This window comes from Bufo gargarizans, chromosome 5, assembly GCF_014858855.1.
Source record: "Bufo gargarizans isolate SCDJY-AF-19 chromosome 5, ASM1485885v1, whole genome shotgun sequence".
NCBI classification, from domain to species: domain Eukaryota; kingdom Metazoa; phylum Chordata; class Amphibia; order Anura; family Bufonidae; genus Bufo; species Bufo gargarizans.
This window is the reverse complement of record NC_058084.1, coordinates 394,700,939-394,722,063: the sequence shown is the minus strand read 5'-3', so window position 1 is coordinate 394,722,063 and position 21,125 is coordinate 394,700,939. Positions and strand designations below refer to the sequence as shown.

The 21,125-nt window shown below is 42.7% G+C and overlaps 1 protein-coding gene across 6 annotated transcripts in view; it reads right to left on the bottom strand.

The window, feature by feature from the left end:
• Positions 1–21,125, bottom strand: part of LOC122939628 (ATP-dependent translocase ABCB1-like) — a 902,460-nt gene that overhangs the window by 298,269 nt on the left and 583,066 nt on the right. For all 6 annotated transcript variants that reach the window (XM_044295741.1, XM_044295743.1, XM_044295745.1 and 3 more), the window contains one exon: positions 13,266–13,349. In XM_044295741.1, the coding sequence (XP_044151676.1) occupies positions 13,266–13,349 (84 nt within the window). The remainder of the gene's footprint in view (positions 1–13,265; positions 13,350–21,125) is intronic.

The window sequence follows — 21,125 nt, the reverse complement described above, 5'->3', positions numbered from 1 at the left end:
CCGTTTAAAAAGTAAAAAGGGCAAGGACCAGTACTTGGTGGCAACGTACTTAGACCCCCGGTACAAACACAAAATGGCGGACATGTTACTAGCATCACAGAGGGCTGTCAGAATGCAGCATTTCCAGGCCTTTCTGCGAGAGATGCTCCATTCTGCTGTTGTGGGCACTGGCAGAGAAATTTCCACCCACAGAGAAACAGTTGCGGGTACCGATCCTACCGCGCCTGCAAGAAGAGGGCAGTTTGCAGATATGTTGGTCACTTTGGATATATTCATGCAGCCAACCCATCGACAGCCGCCCTTCGGATCCCGCCTCAGGGAACGTCTAGACGGACAGGTGTCCAACTACATAGTGTAAACGGACTATGTGGACGCTCTGAGAAGCGAGGAACCCCTAAACTACTGGGTGTGTAGGCTTGACCTGTGGCCAGAACTGGCACAATTTGCCATGGAACTCTTGGCTTACCCCTCGTTGATTGTACGGTCCGAAAGGATGTTCAGCGCAGCAGGGAAGATCATGCCCGATAAGCGCACTCGCCTAGCTCAAGACAGTGTGGACTAAATCACATTTCTAAAAATTAATGAGGCATGGATCTCGTAGGAATTCAACACCTGTGACGACCACGTTAAATTGAATTTCCTCATGCCAGCCCACATATATCTGCCACCACCCAGAACAAAGAATGGTCCCTGTCTTATGTAAATACAGCGGCATAAAAGGCCTTTTCTGTCAGGTGAATGCCTAATGTTTGGGGACTGTACTCCATCAGCCTGCAGTACAATTGTTATCCAATTACCATCTAATATATCTCCAGCCACATAATCACTTGATCTTTTCTGTACGGTGAATGCATAATTTTTGGGGCCTGTAATTTAACTTGCCAACAGTAAAATTGATATTCAATGACCGTCTATTAAACCTCCAGCCACATAATCACTTGTTGTTTTCTGTACGTTTAATGCATAATTTTTGGGACCTGTACTCCACTGGCCTGCAGTAAAATTGTTATCCAAAGACCGTCTAATATACCTCCAGCCACATTATCACTTGATCTTTTCTGTCCGGTGAATTAATGCCTAATGTTTGGGGCCTTTACTCTAATGGCCTGATGTAAAATTGATATCCAATGACAGTCTAATATACCTCCAGCCACATAATCACTTAATCTTTTCTGTACGATGAATGCATATTTTTGGGACCTGTAATCTAACTGGCCCACAGTAAAATTGTTATACAGTGACTGCCTGATGTTCCTCCAGCCACATAATCACTTGTTCTTTTCTGTATGGTGAATGCCTAATGTTTGGGCCTGTACTCCACTGGACTGCAGTAAAATTGATATTCAATGACTCTCTAATATACCTCCAGCCACATAATCACTTGAATTCCTTCGAGGCCCCAACAATTAGGCATTCACCGTACAGAAAATATCAAGTGATTATGTGGCGGGAGGTATATTAGACGGTCATTGGATAACAATTTTACTGCAGGCCAGTGGAGTACAAGCCCCAAACATTAGGCATTAACCGGACAGAAAACATCAAGTGATCATGTAGCTGGAGGTATATTAGACAATCATTGGATATCAATATACTGTAGGCCAGTACAAATACATGTCACATACATATGTTTAAAAAAACGAAAAATATAAAATTGGATTAAAACATGTCTAATGAAATCCCCCCTCTTGAATAAACCGCAAATGATAATAGGTGAAAGTCGATAACACATGGTCATCACAGGTGTTGAATTCCGCCGAGGCCCCAACAATTAGGCATTCACCATACAGAAAAGATCAACACCTGTGACGACCGCGTTCTATCGAATTTCACCTATTATCCTTTGCAGTTTATTCAAGAGGGGGGATTTCGTTAGACATGTTTTTAATCCAATTTTATATTTGTATTTCTTTTAAATAAATGTATTTGACATGTATTTGTACTGGCCTACAGTAAAATTGATATCCAATGATTGTCTAATATACCTCCAGCTACATAATCACTTGATCTTTTTTGTCCGGTGAATGCCTAATGTTTGGGGCCTGTACTCCACTGGCCTGCAGTAAAATTGTTATCCAATTACCGTTTAATATACCTCCAGCCACATAATCACTTGATCTTTTTTGTCTGGTGAATGCCTAATGTTTGGGGTCTATACTCCACTGGCCTGCAGTAAAATTGATATCCAATGACAGTCTAATATACCTCCAGCCACATAATCACTTGATCTTTTCTGTTCGGTGAATGCATAATTTTTGGTGCCTGTAATCTAACTTGCCAACAGCAAAATTGTTATACGGTGACCGCCTAATGTACCTCCAGCCACATAATCACTTGTTCTTTTCTGTACAGTGAACGCCTAATGTTTGGGGCCTGTACTCCACTGGCCTGTAGTAAAATTGTTATCCACTGACTCTCTAATATACCCCCAGCCACATTATCACTTGATCTTTTCTGTCCGGTTCATTTCTAATGTTTGTGGCCTTTACTCCACTGGTCTGCAGTAGAATTAATATCTAATGACCGTCTAATATACAGTACCTCCAGCCACATAATCATTTGATCTTTTCCTTACATTGAATGCATAGTATTTGGGGCCTGTAACCTAATTGGCCAACAGTAAAATTGTTATACGGTGAATGCCTAATGTACCTTCAGCCGTTCTTTTCTGTACAGTGAATGCCTAATGTTTGGGGCCTGTACTCCACTGGCCTGCAGTAAAATTGTTATCCAATGACCGTTTAATATACCTCCAGCCACATAATCACTTGATATTTTTTGTCAGGCGAATGCCTAATATTTGGGGCCTATACTCCACTGGCCTGCAGTAAAATTGATATCCAATTACCGTCTAATATATCTCCAGCAACATAATCACTTGATCTTTTCTCTACGGTGAATGCATAATTTTTGGGGCCTGTAATCTAACTGGCCCACAGTAAAATTGTTATATGGTAACCGCCTAATGTACCTCCAGCCACATAATCATTTGCTCTTTTCTGTATGGTGAATGCCTAATTGTTGGGGCATCGGAGGAATTCAACACCTGTGATGACCACGTGTTATCGACTTTCACCTATTATCATTTGCAGTTTATTCAATAGGGGGGGTTTTGTTAGCCATGTTTTTAATCCAATTTTATATTTTTAGTTCTTTTAAACATATTTATTTATCGACTTTTATTTGGTGATGACGTGATGACGTAGTGGACGACGCGCTCCCGGCTTTCCCTGCTGCTCAGCTACCCCGCCGCTACCTCGCTGCTTTCACTATGCTGGCGTCTTCGTGCCGAATCCTCCCTGGACCCTCTCTGTGACCGTCTGACCGTGTGATTAGCGCTGTTGACCCCTGGTATTGCTACCCTCACCCTGCTGCTATCGATTGCTGGGTTCGGATGTGGGGGCTGCCTCCGGCTCTTTGTCGATCCTGCCGTTCCCGATTTCGCTGCTCCTGTTGCTCCTGCCTCCTTTCTTGCCCTCCGTCTCGGTGTGTGCAGTCTGCTGTCTGGAGTTTCTTTTCCCTTACCCCCGTGGAGTGTGCCTCCGGTTCCTGCCGATCTGCTACCCCCCCTTTGGTGTCAGTGAGTAACCTCTGTGTTCCCCATACCTGATGGTTTGTTGGAGAAGACGATAAGCTTCTCTCTCCGATTTGTTATGTCTCCTTTTTTGATGTTATAGTGACTAACCTTCCATGACTGCTGATCCCAACTAATCTTGACTGGAGATTGCCAAGTTGTATACGAGTATAACAAAGTGAACTATAGAGTTTTAAGTATAAAGTGGAAAAAAAAAAAAAGGGGAAAAAAAAAAAAAAAAAAAAGAGGAGAAAGAGTATAAAGAAGAGTGGACACAAAAAAAAAAAAGGGGGAGGAGACAAAAAAAAAAAAAAAAAAAAAGGAGAAGAAAAAACAGAAAAACAGAACTAAAGAAGAAGGCACTATAAAAAAAAAAAAAAAGGGGAAGGGGGATAAGGAAAAAAAAAAAGAAAAAAAAAGAAAAAGAAAAGGAACAAAAATTAGAAAAAAAAAAAAAAAAAAGAAAGGAGAGCAAAGAAGAAAAGATATATACTCAAAGGAGAGAAGGAGGCGGAATAAGCGGAATAAGGGGAGAAAACAAAAAAAAAAAAAACCAAATAAATATATATAAAAAAAAAAAAAAAGATACCAAAAGAAAAAAAAATAAAGAAGAATAAAAAGAAATAAGATATGGGCCCAAAAGCCCCTAGGCGTTCGACTGATCTATCAAGTCAGAAAACACGGGTCCAAATTGCTGAACCAACAAAACTGGACCAGTTTCTGAAGTCTCCAAGGGTCAATACGAGGGGCGGACAAAAGGAATTTTTTGCAAAAACAAATTATGAACCAGAGGTAACTGAGCCAGAAATACAAAAAGGCATTAGATACCAAGAAGAGGAAGACGGCATAATGGGGGAAGCAATCCCTAATGATAACTCTTCCCCGCTGGAAGAAATACTCCTAGCGGTTAAACAGAACGGGGATTTAATACAGGCGGTTACAACCCAACTTGGGTTTATTCAAGTTGATGTGGGATTAATAAAAGATGATTTGTCTAAAATGCGAGACAGAGTCAATACTCTTGAAAATTCCGTCACCCTTATACAGAATGAATCCAAAAAAATAAATATGGAACTTTCTACACTTAAAGTGGAATATAATCTCCTGAAGAAAAAGGTAGTGGGCCTGGAGGATAGGTCACGAAGATACAACGTGAGAATAATAGGGATTCCAGAGGGTGTAGAAGAGAAAAATCCAACCCAATTCATACAGAAATTAATTCTCGAGAACTTTGGTAAAGAGTCATTTTCTTCTCTTTTCATGATTGAAAGAGCTCATCGGGTCCCAGGAGGAAAACCAATTCCAGGGAGACAACCTCGGACAATCCTGGCTAAGATATTGACTACAGGGGACAGAGATATCCTCCTGAGAAGGGCGAGGGAATCCTCACCGGTTGTGTACAATGGGATTAGACTGGCCTTTTTTCCTGATTTTTCGAAAGAAATACAAGAAGAGAGACGCACATTTATGACTGTTAAAAAGAAGCTAAGAGAAAGAGATATTAAATGTTCTCTTATATTCCCGGCCAAATTGCGGATTGTTTTTGATGATAAAACCCTTTTTTTTGACACCGCAGAAGAAGCCGCGGATTGGCTTGATCGAAACAATCGATGATACAATTGGGTTATGATCTGGCGGGAATAATTAGTATTATAAGGGGCTTATACCCCTAAATGTAGTTTTCTTTGCTTCTTATTGGCGGTGTGGGGGTGGCTGAGTGGGGGGAGGGTCGGGGGTTGGTCATAGGAAAGAAATCTACTACCATATGTGGTGGATTGTTTGTGGGAGGGGGGTGAGGGGGGGGGGTTGGGTTGTGGTGCGTCAAAGTGGATGTGGTTCCCCTTTTTTTGGTTTACTAATTTTTTTTCTTCTTGTTTTTTCCTCTTTCCCTCTCTCCGGATCCCCCATTTAACCATTGTTAATGACGATTATCAGAATTTTTGTTTGGAATGTACGGGGTTTGGGGGAAAGAGGTAAGAGACAAGCGGTTTTTGACCTGACTCAGGCCCATTTACCAGCAATAGTATGCCTGTTAGAGACCCATCTCACTGAGGAGACCACTAGAATGGACGACAGGGGATGGGCTGTGCATAGGTATCATTCTACCCTCTCCAACTACTCGAGAGGTGTTACGGTGTTGATACACAGACTTATTGACTTCGTTTGTGAGGCATCCTCTGTCGACCAACAGGGGAGATTTATTTTTTTATATTGTAGGTTAGGGGGAGAGTTATGTATTTTGGCCTTTGTCTATATCCCTCCGCCATTTTCTCTTTTGGTTCTTAATTCTCTTTTATTATTTATGGATAAATGGCCAGAATGTCCAACACTGATTATTGGCGATTTTAACTGTGTTATCGATCCTCTACGTGACAGGGTCTCTATGAGTGCTAAGAGTGACACTCCGGTCCAGGGGTCTCCCCTTGCACGGTTTTGTCTGGAGGCTGGATTTGAGGACGCTTGGGAATATCTGGGACAGGGGAAAAGGGTTTTTTCATGCTTTAGTAAAGCAGGTAAATCGTTGTCCAGAATAGACCTTGTATTGATAAATAGTAAATATGTGAAATTGATAAAACGAATGAAATATGAAACAAGGTCAATATCTGACCATTCCCCGTTAGTACTAGAATTATGCTTGTCTCCGGAAAGATATACATCAAAACCTCCCTTTAGACTAAACCCTCACTGGCTATCAGTTATAAAGACACATGAAATAATTCGAAATGATATAGGCCGATTCTGGGATATTAACTACGGCTCAGCAAAAATTCAAGTGGTATGGGATACCTTTAAGGCGTACATGAGGGGATTGATGGTTAGTAATATCACGAATCTTAGAAGGGAATATGGAAAAAAACAGAAAAATCTAGAAAAACATGTAGTGTCAGCGACAGAATCCTTCCATATAAATAAGACGGAGAATAATAGGGAAAATATGCAAAAAGCCACACAAATATATGCTAATTTTCTACTGGATAAAGCTCAACAGAATCTCTTTTTTAAAGGGCAAAAATATTTTTCAGAGTCTGGGCGACCCGGTAGACTCCTCTCCAGAGTAATCTCCAATCAACAACCCAAAAAACATTTAGACAAGGTTCGAATGAGGGATGGTAGGATAGTTTCTGGACAGGGTCCGGTGGAGAAGGCCTTTGTTGATTATTTTCTAGATTTGTACAAGGCTGATTCTAATATTACAGATGATAAGATAGATTTCTATCTAGATAGGATCAACTTTTCAACTATCACTGAGATGCAAAAGAAAGCATTAGAACTGGAGATCTCAATTCATGAACTTGAGGGAGCTATTAAATTATGTTCAGCTAATTCTACTCCTGGTTCAGACGGGCTTCCATATGAATTCTATAGTAAATACGGGGACTGTATTCTTCCTAGATTATTGGAGGTTTTTGCCGAATTCAATGGAGGATGGGATGTTGCCAGATTCAATGATGGAGGCTACAGTGATACTAATTCCAAAAAAAGGCAAGGACCCTCTAGATTTAGAATCCTATAGACCAATTTCACTGCTTAATGCAGATGTAAAGCTTTTGGCGAGGGTCCTTGCTACAAGGCTTTCTGGGGTCGTCTCCTCCATAATCCATCCGGATCAGAGCGGTTTTATTAAAAATAAGGGCACACATCATAATTTACATCGGCTCTTTTCTAATATCCAGGCCCCTGGGGGGACCGCCCGCTCCATCCTGTCATTGGATGCCTCTAAGGCCTTTGACAGGGTGGAGTGGCGTTTCCTCTGGAAGGTTCTTGCTAGGATGGGCTTTGGAGAAAGGTTTATACGCACTCTTAGGGTATTGTATGGATCTCCAAGGGCTAAATTGAGTCTTAATGGAATTTTGAGTAGTAGTATTGAGTTAAACAGAGGCACCCGTCAGGGTTGCCCATTATCTCCCTTACTATTCGATATATATATTGAACCCCTTGCGATGGCCATCAGGCAGGACGATCAGGTCAAAGGATTTGGTACGCTAGGAACACAAGACCGCATCTCATTATACGCAGATGATGTTCTGTTTTTTATAGATCATACGGAAACTACCCTCCCTAGGATTATTCAAATGGTTAAAGTATTTGGTGAGGTGTCTGGTCTTCTTATAAACTGGGCCAAGACTAGTCTGCTCCCAATAGACCCCCTGCCACAGAAAGAGGTTCCTGTTACTCAGTTGGATATTGTTGATACTTTTCAGTATTTGGGTTTGATTATATCATCTAGGGTTGAAAACTTTGTAGAACTTAATTTGATCCCCATCATGGTAAAGATTAGAGCCAAAATAGGGATCTGGTTGAAACTTCCCCTATCTAGAGCTGATCGAGTTTCACTGGTTAAAATGGTGATATTACCACAATTTCTTTATGTGCTCAGGAATACACCTATTTGGATACAAGACAAATATTTTAAACTTATGGAAAGAATAATAAATGACCTAATATGGGGAAGAAAGCGAGTGCGAATTAAGTTGGAATATTTGTATAAATCAGTGGATTGCGGGGGTTTAAATCTCCCCTACTTTAAGGGGTATTTTATTGCAGCCCAGTTATTGATGTGCTATGAAGCAGAGAACAGTGCATTGTTGGGGAAGTTGGTAGCTAGCTATGCTCACAATAACATCTTTACCTTGTTGGAATCTGGTTTATTGAAGAGTTATGAGCAAGGCTATAGAGAGACTATAAAATTACTCCTTAGAGTGTGGGCTACAATTAGGACATGGTTGAAGGTTAAGGGTTCACTCACATTTACGCCTCTTTGGCACAATTTATATTTACAAAGGCTGGATGAAATTGCAGCCGACAAATTTTGGCAGAAGAACAAAATTTTATATATTTCACAGGTAGTTAAAAATAGAGAAATTAAACCTTATATAGAAATGGCACATAATATAAAAAATCTTTCATGGTTTAGGTACTTTCAATTGCGATCTGTACTATCTAGCCTGGATGATAAGCGGCTGTTGGATATAGATAATTTATCCTTTCTGAATGATTGGGTAGGGGGCACACTTTCTAGAATAAAAATTTCAAATATATATAAGTTATTAGTTAAGGCACGGTTTAGTGATATACATTCACCAGGACAAAAACTTTGGGAGGTGGACTGTCCGAATTTACAGGGAGAAGGGTGGGAGAATATCTTTGGGAACTTATCTTTATTGTCCCAGAACTTTAATCATGTTCTAATACAATTCTATATTTGTCACAGATTATATATCACTCCCTTTTGGATGAATAAATGTGGGTTAAGAGTTACGTCCAATTGTCCCAAATGTGACACTGTGGGAGCGGACTTTCTCCATATGATATGGACCTGTCCAAAACTTATAAATTACTGGAATGGTATCAATAATTGTATTATGTGTAAACTAAAGATTCAAATTCCTTTTGAACCACAAGTATTTGTTCTTAATGATCTCTCCAAACTAAAAAATCATAAGTATCAAAAGATCTTCCTGAGTAGAATACTGATGTTGGCTAGAGTTCTGATTAGTCGGACCTGGTTTGCCCGATCCATTCCAGATATAAATACATGGTCAAACTTAATTGATAAGGTAAAGAACTACGAGAAAATAATATACAGACGGAGGGAAATTGAATACCAGTGGAGTAGGATATGGAGTGGTTGGAGGACTGATTAGCTGAGGTCAGGTTGTATTATGTACAGGGGTCCTACTTTGACGCACCACAAATTGGGGGGGAGGGAGGGGAGGGTTTTCTAAACGCTATGAAAAGATTAGCTGAATATATTTATAATCATATTTATATATAATTAGTTGGGTCACTAAGAATTGAGAGATTGTAAAAACTTTTTTCTTTAATGTAAATGTTTTGAAGTTTTCCCAATAAAAGAAAAGCAAAAAAAAAAAAAAAAAAAACATATTTATTTGACATGTATTTGTACTGGCCTACAGTAAAATTGTTATCTAATTATTGTCTAATATACCTCCAGCCACATAATCACTTGATCTTTTCTGTCCAGCGAATGCCTAATGAATGGAGCCTGCATAAAAATGGCCCCTGATTAAAATACATATTTTTTGTGGGAATCTTTATCATTGATCCACCTCTAGTATGTCACTGTCCATTTTGTGGGACTATTTGTGCACTTCTAGTAAGTATTTGGTAGCAGCAAATATGACCTGAAGGTTTTCTAGGTTCGCCTGCTATTAAAGTGAATGGGCCCACTGCTAACTGGTGGTTCGCGAACATTTGATCCCGTTTGCGAACCGCCCCGGCCGATGTTTGTCCATCACTACTACAGATGAAATTTGCTTTGTTACGAATTACTTCATCACGAAGCGCATTTCTTTGTAAGTTTTGGATGCATTGACAGGGAGCGTCATACATCTCTGTGCACGGGATTTCGTACGAGATCTCCAAGCAAGATGGCAGCGGCTGGCCCATCGAGATCAAATGAATCAGCTAACTATGATTTTTTTTTTTTACACCATTTCAGGTTAATCTGATTGCTACCATGAAGCACCAAGAAGTTCGGCTTCGCAACGAATCAAATTTATCCTGAAAAAGTGTAAAAAACAAACAAAATAAAAAACATACTTACCTGATCCATTTGCTCGCGATGATTCACTGAACACTAACTGTAACCATTATAACTGTCTGCCACTTAAAGTGATAGTAGATTTATGTGACTTATTGTGACAATATATATTTATTGTTTACATCAACAAATGCCAGTAACACTTCAGTGGGCACAACCCTAACAAACAGAAAAGGGTATCTGAAAAGGGAACAAGACATTCCTAGGGACTTCTCTGTAGCCCACCAGCAACCACAACGGAGCGAATATTGAAAAACTGTTTTTTTTTGTGTCTGCTCCATATTTATTTATTAATGTTTTCATTTTCAATGTATATGGTTCAGTATGCAACAGGTGTGCTTTAAAATCTATAATGCAAATACTCATTTTTCAGCACCAACAAACTGTCTGGAAAAACAGGAATGACAGCTTTTATTATAATGACATGATTTCAGTGCAGTTGTAGGACTTGATATTTACAGTGAGGAACAGAAGTATTTGAACACCCTGCAAATTTGAAGTTCTCCCACTTAGAAATCATGTAGGGGTCTGAAATTCACATTGTAGGTGCATTCCCACTCTGAGAAACAGAATTTAAAAAAAAGAAATCAGGAAATCACATTGTATGATTTTTTAAGAATTTATTTGTCTTCCACTGCTGAACATAAGTATTTGAACACCTGAGAAACAGCAAGAATTCTCACTCTCAAAGACCTGTTACCGTGCCTTTAAAGAGTCCACCTCTACTCCTCTCATTAATCTAACTTAGTAGCACCTGTCTGAGCTATTTAAAGACACCTGTCCACCCCACAGTCAGTCAGACACCAACTACTACTATGGGCAAGACCAAAGAGCTGTCAAAAGACAACAGAGACAAAATTGTGGACCTCCACAAGGCTAGAAAGGGCTGCAGTGCTATTGTCAATAAGCTTGGTGAAAATAGATTAACTGTTGGAGCAATTGTTAGAAAATGGAAGAGGCTAAAGACGACTGTCAGTGTCCCTCGGACTGGGGCTCCATGCAAGATCTCACTTCGTGGGGTATCACTGACCATAAGAAAGGTGAATAATCAGCCCAGAACTACAAGGGAGGAGCTGGTCAATGACATGAAGAGATCTGGAACCACAGATTCAAAGGTCACTGTTGGTAGAACACTACGCCTTCAGGGTTTCAAATCATGCATTGCACGGAAGATTGCCCTGCTCAAGTCATCACATGTCCAGGCCCGTCTGAAGTTTGCCAATGACCATCTGGATGATCCAGAGGAGGCATGGGAGAAAGTCATTTGGTCAGATGAGACCAAAGTAGAACTTTTTGGTCTAAACTTCACTCGTCGTGTTTGGAGGAAAAAGAAGGATGAGTTGCATCCAAAGAACAACATTCCTACTGTGAAGCATTGGGGTGGTAGCATCATGCTTTGGGGGTGCTTTTCTGTGAAGGGGACAGGACGACTGCACTTTATTAAGGAGAGGATGAATGGGGCCATTTATTGTAAGATTTTGAGCAACAATCGCCTTCCCTCAGTCAGAGCATTGAAAATGAGCCGTGGCTGGGTCTTCCAACATTACAAAGACCCGAAGCACACAGCCAGGATAACCAAGGAGTGGCTCCATAAGAAGCATATCAAGGTTCTGGAGTCGCCTAGCCACTCTATAGACCTAAATCCAATAGAACATCTTTGGAAGGAGCTGAAACTCACAGCCCCGAAACCTGACAGATCTACAGGAGATCTGAGTGGAGGAGTGGGCCAACATCCCTGTTGCAGTGTGTGCAAACCTGGTCAAAATATAGTTCAGATAGCCCAAGGCTACTAAGCCTTAGGCTACAAAGCTCCTGTTTCTGGTCAAATAAGACTTAACATTTATTTCAATCAATAAAACTAATACAGAACAGGAGAAAGAAAAGAAAGAAAAAACTTTTTAAAATTTAAAGGTGCTGTGATGGTACTGACGGCAGTATTCTAGGAATTAATTCCCATAAGTGCGTCCTACATTGTTTTGGGATGATTCCCACTAGCGCCACCTAAGGTATCACTGTTATCATAAATGGTTCAGAAATAGCCTCTTATATATCACTACGAGAGATTCCTTTCTGGCGCCACTCTATGTGTAACTACTGCCGCTTGTGCGTCCAAGTTTAGTGAGTCTGCAGTTCTCACTACTCAAACACTGAATCCATCACACACCTAATTAAAAAGCTATCAAGCTAGAGCCCCCCCAACATGTTTCGCCACTAGATGTGGCTTCATCAGGGGATGGAGCTACTGTCAAACGTTTGACAGTAGCTCCATCCCCTGATGAAGCCACATCTAGTGGCGAAACATGTTGGGGGGGCTCTAGCTTGATAGCTTTTTAATTAGGTGTGTGATGGATTCAGTGTTTGAGTAGTGAGAACTGCAGACTCACTAAACTTGGACGCACAAGCGGCAGTAGTTACACATAGAGTGGCGCCAGAAAGGAATCTCTCATAGTGATATATAAGAGGCTATTTCTGAACCATTTATGATAACAGTGATACCTTAGGTGGCGCTAGTGGGAATCATCCCAAAACAATGTAGGACGCACTTATGGGAATTAATTCCTAGAATACTGCCGTCAGTACCATCACAGCACCTTTAAATTTTAAAAAGTTTTTTCTTTCTTTTCTTTCTCCTGTTCTGTATTAGTTTTATTGATTGAAATAAATGTTAAGTCTTATTTGACCAGAAACAGGAGCTTTGTAGCCTAAGGCTTAGTAGCCTTGGGCTATCTGAACTATATTATTTCTAAATTCCTGGGTCCAAAGGGGTCTATGAAAAAGAATCAAACCTGGTCAAGAACTACAGGAAACGTTTGACCTCTGTAATTGCAAACAAAGGCTTCTGTACCAAATATTAACACTGACTTTCTCAGGTGTTCATATACTTATGTTCAGCAGTGCAAGACAAATTAATTCTTTAAAAATCATACAATGTGATTTCCTGATTTATTTATTTGTATTCTGTCTCTCAGAGTGGGAATGCACCTACAATGTGAATTTCAGACCCCTCCATGATTTCTAAGTGGGAGAACTTGCAAAATTGCAGGGTGTTCAAATACTTCTGTTCCTCACTGTATCTGATACTGTTATATTGTTAATACACATGTATGTTACATTACTTATACTTACTTCTTTAATCTCAGAAGTATCCATTGAATGTCTTGTGAGAAGGGCACCCACAGCATTTTCATGGTTATCAAAATAGGCCATTTCCTATTACAAAGGGATTGAAAGGGGCATTATATTATTAAGACTATGAATTATTAAGCTATATTCCAAGCATATTTGAAGGTTACTGAAATGGGCTGCAAAGCGAAGCCCCCAAAGTTCTGGATCAGCAGAGTTAAGATAAGTGGAATTCTGGTGGTTAATGCTTTCACTTGGTTTCCAGCATCACTCCTGTATCACCTTTTTTTTTATTTTTATTTTTTTATTCTTTTTATTTGAGTTTTCAAACTTTACAGTCGCAGTGACATTCTACATGTTGTGACACAGTGAGAAGTTTGGTCTGGGAAAATAAGTATTTTCCTTCCAGCATGTGCTGCTGGGCTGATTTACAGCCAGGTGAGGTCAAATACCGGACCAGATTTCAAATGTCGGTCCGGGTTTTGCAGCACCTGGCTGTCCTTAAATAGGCAGCTGGACTCAGAAGCCATGTCTCTGTGTTGGGATCTGGGAGCCTTGTGTCTGGATGAAGGCTTGCTACCTGTTTGGTGTGAAAACAGGTTGGTGCTGCTATCAGCAAGGACTCTTTGAGGCAGAATTGCAGCATGGTGTGAATTACCACCAACACCGCAAGGTAACTTTTTGTTTGAAAAGGACTGCTTGTTTTGTGATTTGCCTAAAGTGTGAATAAAACACTGAACTGTTTGATCCAAAGAACTTGTTGTTGCCTTTATACTGCGTCCGCTAATCCTATCTACCAGAGCGAGTCCCCACATTGTATACATACATGTTTTAGTGTGATTGAGCAAAAACTTACAATAAACAAATACATGTATAAATATAATATAATATAAGACACTTAAAAATACTGAAATAACGGGAAAAAAGTGCAATTGTCCATTTTTGGTCATGTGCCCCCCCCCCCAACAAGAAATTGAATAAACAGTGATCAAAAAGTTGCACAATACCAATAAAAACGGCAATTTATATACACACACATACACACACAAAAAAAGCCCTCACACAAAAAAAGCTCTGCAGAAGGGAAAATAAAAAAATTATGGGTGTCAGAAAAGGGTGATGCAGAAAACAATTTTTTTTCAGAGGTTTTTATTTTTTTAGGTAGTAAAACTTTGCTATCACTGTATTTGTACTGACCCAAAGAATAAGGCCTGAGGACGACGATACAGTTGAATATAGAGATGAGCGCTTCCACAATGGAAGCGCTCATCTCCTACTGACCTAAGCCTCTGCAGCCACCCCCTACTTATCTACAGGGCCTGACGCGACTGCACTGGCGGATCCAGGGGGGCATTGGGGAAATTGCCCCCCCCCCCCCGAGCTGCTCAGAAGTGGGGGCGGCGGCTGCAGGGCACAGGAAGATGAGCGCTTCGCATCGCATTGCTGACATGGAGGTAAGTATAAGTGTTTTTTTTTTAAGGGGGGGCTTTTGTTACTGGCACATTAGGGGTGCCTCATGTTACTGGCACATTAGGGGGGCCTCATGTTACTGTCACATTGGGGGGGCCTATTACTGGCGCATTAGGGGGGCCTCTTGTTACTGTCACATTAGGGGGGATTTGGTTACTGTCACATTAGGGGGGCCTCATGTTACTGGCACATTAAGGGGGCCTCATGTTACTGGCACATTAGGGAGGGGCTCTTGTTACTGGCACATTAGGGGGCCTCTTGTTACTGGCACATTAGGGGTACTCTTGTTACTGGCACATTTGAGGGGGGCTCTTGTTACTGGTACATTTGGGGGGGCTCTTGTTACTGGCACGTGATGGGGGACTCTTGTTACTGGCATGTAATTGTGGGGCTCTTATTACTAGCACATGATGGGATGGTGCTCTTGATTGGGGGGCATCTATGGGGGCACATTTTACTGGCACATCATTGGGAGCACTTATTACTGGCACATTATTGGTGGGCACTGTAGGGGCATCTACTGAGGCCACAAAGAAGGGGTATTTTATATGGGGGTCTCTGTACAGTAGCATTTTATACTGGGGCACAGTATGGTGGGTACTATGAGGAAGGGGGGAGAGGAGTACTATGGTGTCATCTATAGGGGCACTAAGAAGGGGTATTTTATACTTGCAAATTAGAAAGGACACTGAGGGCATCTACTGGGGCACTATATATGGGGCATTTTATACTGGTACATTATGGGGGTCACTAGGAAGAAGGGGGAGAGGAGCACTATGGGGCCTTTACTGAGGGCTTTGAGGAGAATTATTACTACTGGGGGGGAATTATGGTGGGCTTTATTACTTCCCTACGGTATGAGCCCCCTAGTAGCAGCACCAGCCTCTCTCTGCTTTGCTATCCCTCTGCCCCTTCTCCAAATCCTTATTATGAAAACTTTCTCATTAGGATAAAACACATCAGCTCCACCGAGGACCCCAGCCAAGTGTTGAAGTGGCGTCTGAGATCCCCAAGGGCCAACCCAAGTAATTGTAGGTTTTCATGTGAAATATGTTTGTTATACACATATAGCATACACTGTGCTACACAATATACAGTATACCTCTACACTGTGTAGTCTTGTGGCGGCAGACAGAAAATAATCTGGAAGTGCCCCTCCCAAGACCAGGCTCTGGATCAGCCACTGGGCGACTGCCTCACCTCGCCTAATTGGCGGTGCGGCACTTCCTCCCACAGTGGCTGAAAATGTGCCTAAAAGACAGTTTATATAAAAAGAAGAACTGATGTATTATGATGGATGGATGGAGAAAAAAACGGGAGAAATGAATAGGGAAAGATTTTTGAATAAAGGGAATAATAACAAAAAATTAAAATGCAGGAATGATCCCAAAAATTATCATACAGTATAACTATAGAGATGAGCTAATCGAAGTTGATGAAGTGGTATTTGATCCTAATCTCAGGAAAAATTTGATTTGCACCGAATCTTAAATTCCTCATGCTTCGTGGTAACGAATCACATTTTTTGCTGCTGCACATGTTAGGACATGGCAAAAAGAACTCTGGGAATGAGAGATCACCCACAATGCCATGCATACAGCCAATAAGCAGCCAGCCAGCCCCTGTGATGTCACATTCCTATAAATACCATCAACCATTTTTCATTGTTCTTAGTGCAGGGAGAGATGTCAGCAGGTGCTAGGGACAGTGTTAGAAAATACTTTATTGTACTGAAAAAATGATTTACAAGTTCAGGGAAAGATTATTCAAGGTGTAGGGAAAACATAGGGAGGCATCACCTACGCTATAAAAGGAGAACAGGGTGCAATAGGATAGTGTACAGCCTGGATAATAGGAGTGATTCTATTACACCTTTCTGCACTTATTGGGGTTCCAAATTGCTATAATACTTCTGCTTTTAATTATGCACTAGATGATACCTCTGTAATTCCAGCGAACCTTGTTTATTATTGGGGTGCAAGTGCTGTGTTGCAGGGTGTATTTATAGGAAATATACGTACGTCATATTAACCGTTCTGTGGTGCATTTAAATTGTTCTACAGTTTCTTTTGGGATGTATTAGTGTAAAAAAAGGATGTCTTATTTGCCGTTCTGCGGTGCAGTTACATTCTACTACACACTTTTTTTAGGGTGTTTTAATAGTCTAAAATCTAAAAAGTATGTATTATTTGCTGTTCTGTGGTGCAGTTACATTGTACTACAACCTTTTTTGGGGTGTATTAGTAGGAAAAACAAGTATGTTTTATTTGCCTCTCGGCAGTCAAGTTACATTGTTCTACAGTAGTGTTGGTCGAGCACCAAAGTGCTCGGGTGCTTGAGTAGAACACCTCAGGATGCTCGGGTGCTCTGACAATGGAAGTCAATGGGAAGACCAGAGCATTAAACCAGGCACCCCCTGCTATGAAGAGGGGAGGGTGTCTGGGTCATAGGAAAAGGTCAGAAATTGATAGAAACACCACTGAAATGGTTCTGGAACAGCATGGCATGGATGTCACTGTACGCCACTTTTACAGACTGACAATAATACGCACAAAACCAAAGATGAAATTGTTAGGAAACATTCTTTCCTGTATATTTACTTGTATATAACGTGCAAGAGCTGCCAAAAATTACAAGGAAGAGGCACTCCGATATAACCTGCATATCACATAAAGGAGGGCCTCATTCACATTGTAGTACAATTGTTCAGGTAGTGGAACTCCTACACTCATAAATAGAGTTGAGCGAACACCTGGATGTTCGGGTTCGAGAAGTTCGGCCGAACATCCCGGAAATGTTCGGGTTCGGGATCCGAACCCGATCCGAACTTCGTCCCGAACCCGAACCCCATTGAAGTCAATGGGGACCCGAACTTTTCGGCACTAAAACGGCTGTAAAACAGCCCAGGAAAGGGCTAGAGGGCTGCAAAAGGCAGCAACATGTAGGTAAATCCCCTGCAAACAAATGTGGATAGGGAAATTAATTAAAATAAAAATTAAATAAATAAAAATTAACCAAAATCAATTGGAGAGAGGTTCCATAGCAGAGAATCTGGCTTCCCGTCACCCACCACTGGAACAGTCCATTCTCAGATATTTAGGCCCCGGCACCCAGGCAGAGGAGAGAGGTCCCGTAACAGAGAATCTGTCTTCATGTCAGCAGAGAATTAGTCTGCATGTCATAGCAGAGAATCAGGCTTCACGTCAGCCACCACTGCAACAGTCCATTGGCATATATTTAGGCCTAGCACACAGGCAGAGGAGAGAGGTCCCGTAACAGAGAATCTGGCTTCATGTCAGCAGAGAATCAGTCTGCATGTCATAGCAGAGAATGAGGCTTCACGTCAGCCACCACTGCAACAGTCCATTGGCATATATTTAGGCCCAGCACACACACAGGCAGAGGAGAGAGGTCCCGTAACAGAGAATCTGGCTTCATGTCAGCAGAGAATCAGTCTGCATGTCATAGCAGAGAATGAGGCTTCACGTCAGCCACCACTGCAACAGTCCATTGGCATATATTTAGGCCCAGCACACACACAGGCAGAGGAGAGAGGTCCCGTAACAGAGAATCTGGCTTCATGTCAGCAGAGAATCAGTCTGCATGTCATAGCAGAGAATGAGGCTTCACGTCAGCCACCACTGCAACAGTCCATTGGCATATATTTAGGCCCAGCACACACACAGGCAGAGGAGAGAGGTCCCGTAACAGAGAATCTGGCTTCATGTCAGCAGAGAATCAGTCTGCATGTCATAGCAGAGAATGAGGCTTCACGTCAGCCACCACTGCAACAGTCCATTGGCATATATTTAGGCCCAGCACACACACAGGCAGAGGAGAGAGGTCCCGTAACAGAGAATCTGTCTTCATGTCAGCAGAGAATTAGTCTGCATGTCATAGCAGAGAATGAGGCTTCACGTCACCCACCACTGCAACAGTCCATTGGCATATATTTAGGCCTAGCACACAGGCAGAGCAGAGAGGTCCCGTAACAGACAATCTGGCTTCATGACAGCAGAGAATCAGTCTGCATGTCATAGCAGAGAATGAGGCTTCACGTCACCCACCACTGCAACAGTCCATTGGCATATATTTAGGCCTAGCACACAGGCAGAGCAGAGAGGTCCCGTAACAGACAATCTGGCTTCATGTCAGCAGAGAATCAGTCTGCATGTCATAGCAGAGAATGAGGCTTCACGTCACCCACCACTGCAACAGTCCATTGGCATATATTTAGGCCTAGCACACAGGCAGAGCAGAGAGGTCCCGTAACAGACAATCTGGCTTCATGACAGCAGAGAATCAGTCTGCATGTCATAGCAGAGAATGAGGCTTCACGTCACCCACCACTGCAACAGTCCATTGGCATATATTTAGGCCTAGCACACAGGCAGAGCAGAGAGGTCCCGTAACAGACAATCTGGCTTCATGTCAGCAGAGAATCAGTCTGCATGTCATAGCAGAGAATGAGGCTTCACGTCACCCACCACTGCAACAGTCCATTGGCATATATTTAGGCCTAGCACACAGGCAGAGCAGAGAGGTCCCGTAACAGACGATCTGGCTTCATGTCAGCAGAGAATCAGTCTGCATGTCATAGCAGAGAATCAGGCTTCACGTCAGCCACCACTGCAACAGTCCATTGTCATAAATTTAGGCCCAGCACCCAGGCAGAGGAGAGAGGTCCCGTAACAGACAATCTGGCTTCATGTCAGCAGAGAATTAGTCTGCATGTCATAGCAGAGAATCAGGCTTCATGTCAGCCACCACTGCAACAGTCCATTGGCATATATTTAGGCCTAGCACACAGGCAGAGGAGAGGTTCATTCAACTTTGGGTAGCATCGCAATATAATGGTAAAATGAAAATAAAAATAGGATTGAATGAGGAAGTGCCCTGGAGTCCAATAATATATGGTTATGGGGAGGTAGTTAATGTCTAATCTGGACAAGGGACGGACAGGTCCTGTGGGATCCATGCCTGGTTCATTTTTATGAACGTCAGCTTGTCCACATTGGCTGTAGACAGGCGGCTGCGTTTGTCTGTAATGACGCCCCCTGCCGTGCTGAATACACGTTCAGACAAAACGCTGGCTGCCGGGCAGGCCAGCACCTCCAAGGCATAAAAGGCTAGCTCTGGCCACGTGGACAATTTAGAGACCCAGAAGTTGAATGGGGCCGAACCATCAGTCAGTACGTGGAGGGGTGTGCACACGTACTGTTCCACCATGTTAGTGAAATGTTGCCTCCTGCTAACACGTTGCGTATCAGGTGGTGGTGCAGTTAGCTGTGGCGTGTTGACAAAAGTTTTCCACATCTCTGCCATGCTAACCCTGCCCTCAGAGGAGCTGGCCGTGACACAGCTGCCTTGGCGACCTCTTGCTCCTCCTCTGCCTTGGCCTTGGGCTTCCACTTGTTCCCCTGTGACATTTGGGAATGCTCTCAGTAGCGCGTCTACCAACGTGCGCTTGTACTCGCGCATCTTCCTATCACGCTCCAGTGCAGGAAGTAAGGTGGGCACATTGTCTTTGTAGCGTGGATCCAGCAGGGTGGCAACCCAGTAGTCCGCACAGGTTAAAATGTGGGCAACTCTGCTGTCGTTGCGCAGGCACTGCAGCATGTAGTCGCTCATGTGTGCCAGGCTGCCCAGGGGTAAGGACAAGCTGTCCTCTGTGGGAGGCGTATCGTCATCGTCCTGCCTTTCCCCCCAGCCACGCACCAGTGATGGACCCGAGCTGCGTTGGGTGCCACCCCGCTGTGACCATGCTTCATCCTCATCCTCCTCCACCTCCTCCTCATCCTCGTCCTCCTCGTCCTCCAGTAGTGGGCCCTGGCTGGCCACATTTGTACCTGGCCTCTGCTGTTGCAAAAAACCTCCCTCTGAGTCACTTCGAAGAGACTGGCCTGAAAGTGCTAAAAATGACCCCTCTTCCTCATCCTCCTCCTCCTCCTCCTGGGCCACCTCCTGTTCCATCATCGCCCTAAGTGTTTTCTCAAGGAGACATAGAAGTGGTATTGTAACGCTGATAACGGTGTCATCGCCACTGGCCATGTTGGTGGAGTACTCGAAACAGCGCAACAGGGCACACAGGTCTCGCATGGAGGCCCAGTCATTGGTGGTGAAGTGGTGCTGTTCTGTAGTGCGACTGACCCGTGCGTGCTGCAGCTGAAACTCCACTATGGCCTGCTGCTGCTCGCACAGTCTGTCCAGCATGTGCAAGGTGGAGTTCCACCTGGTGGGCACGTCGCATATGAGGCGGTGAGCGGGAAGGCCGAAGTTACGCTGTAGCGCAGACAGGCGAGCAGCGGCAGGATGTGAACGCCGGAAGCGCGAACAGACGGCCCGCACTTTATGCAGCAGCTCTGACATGTCGGGGTAGTTGTGAATGAACTT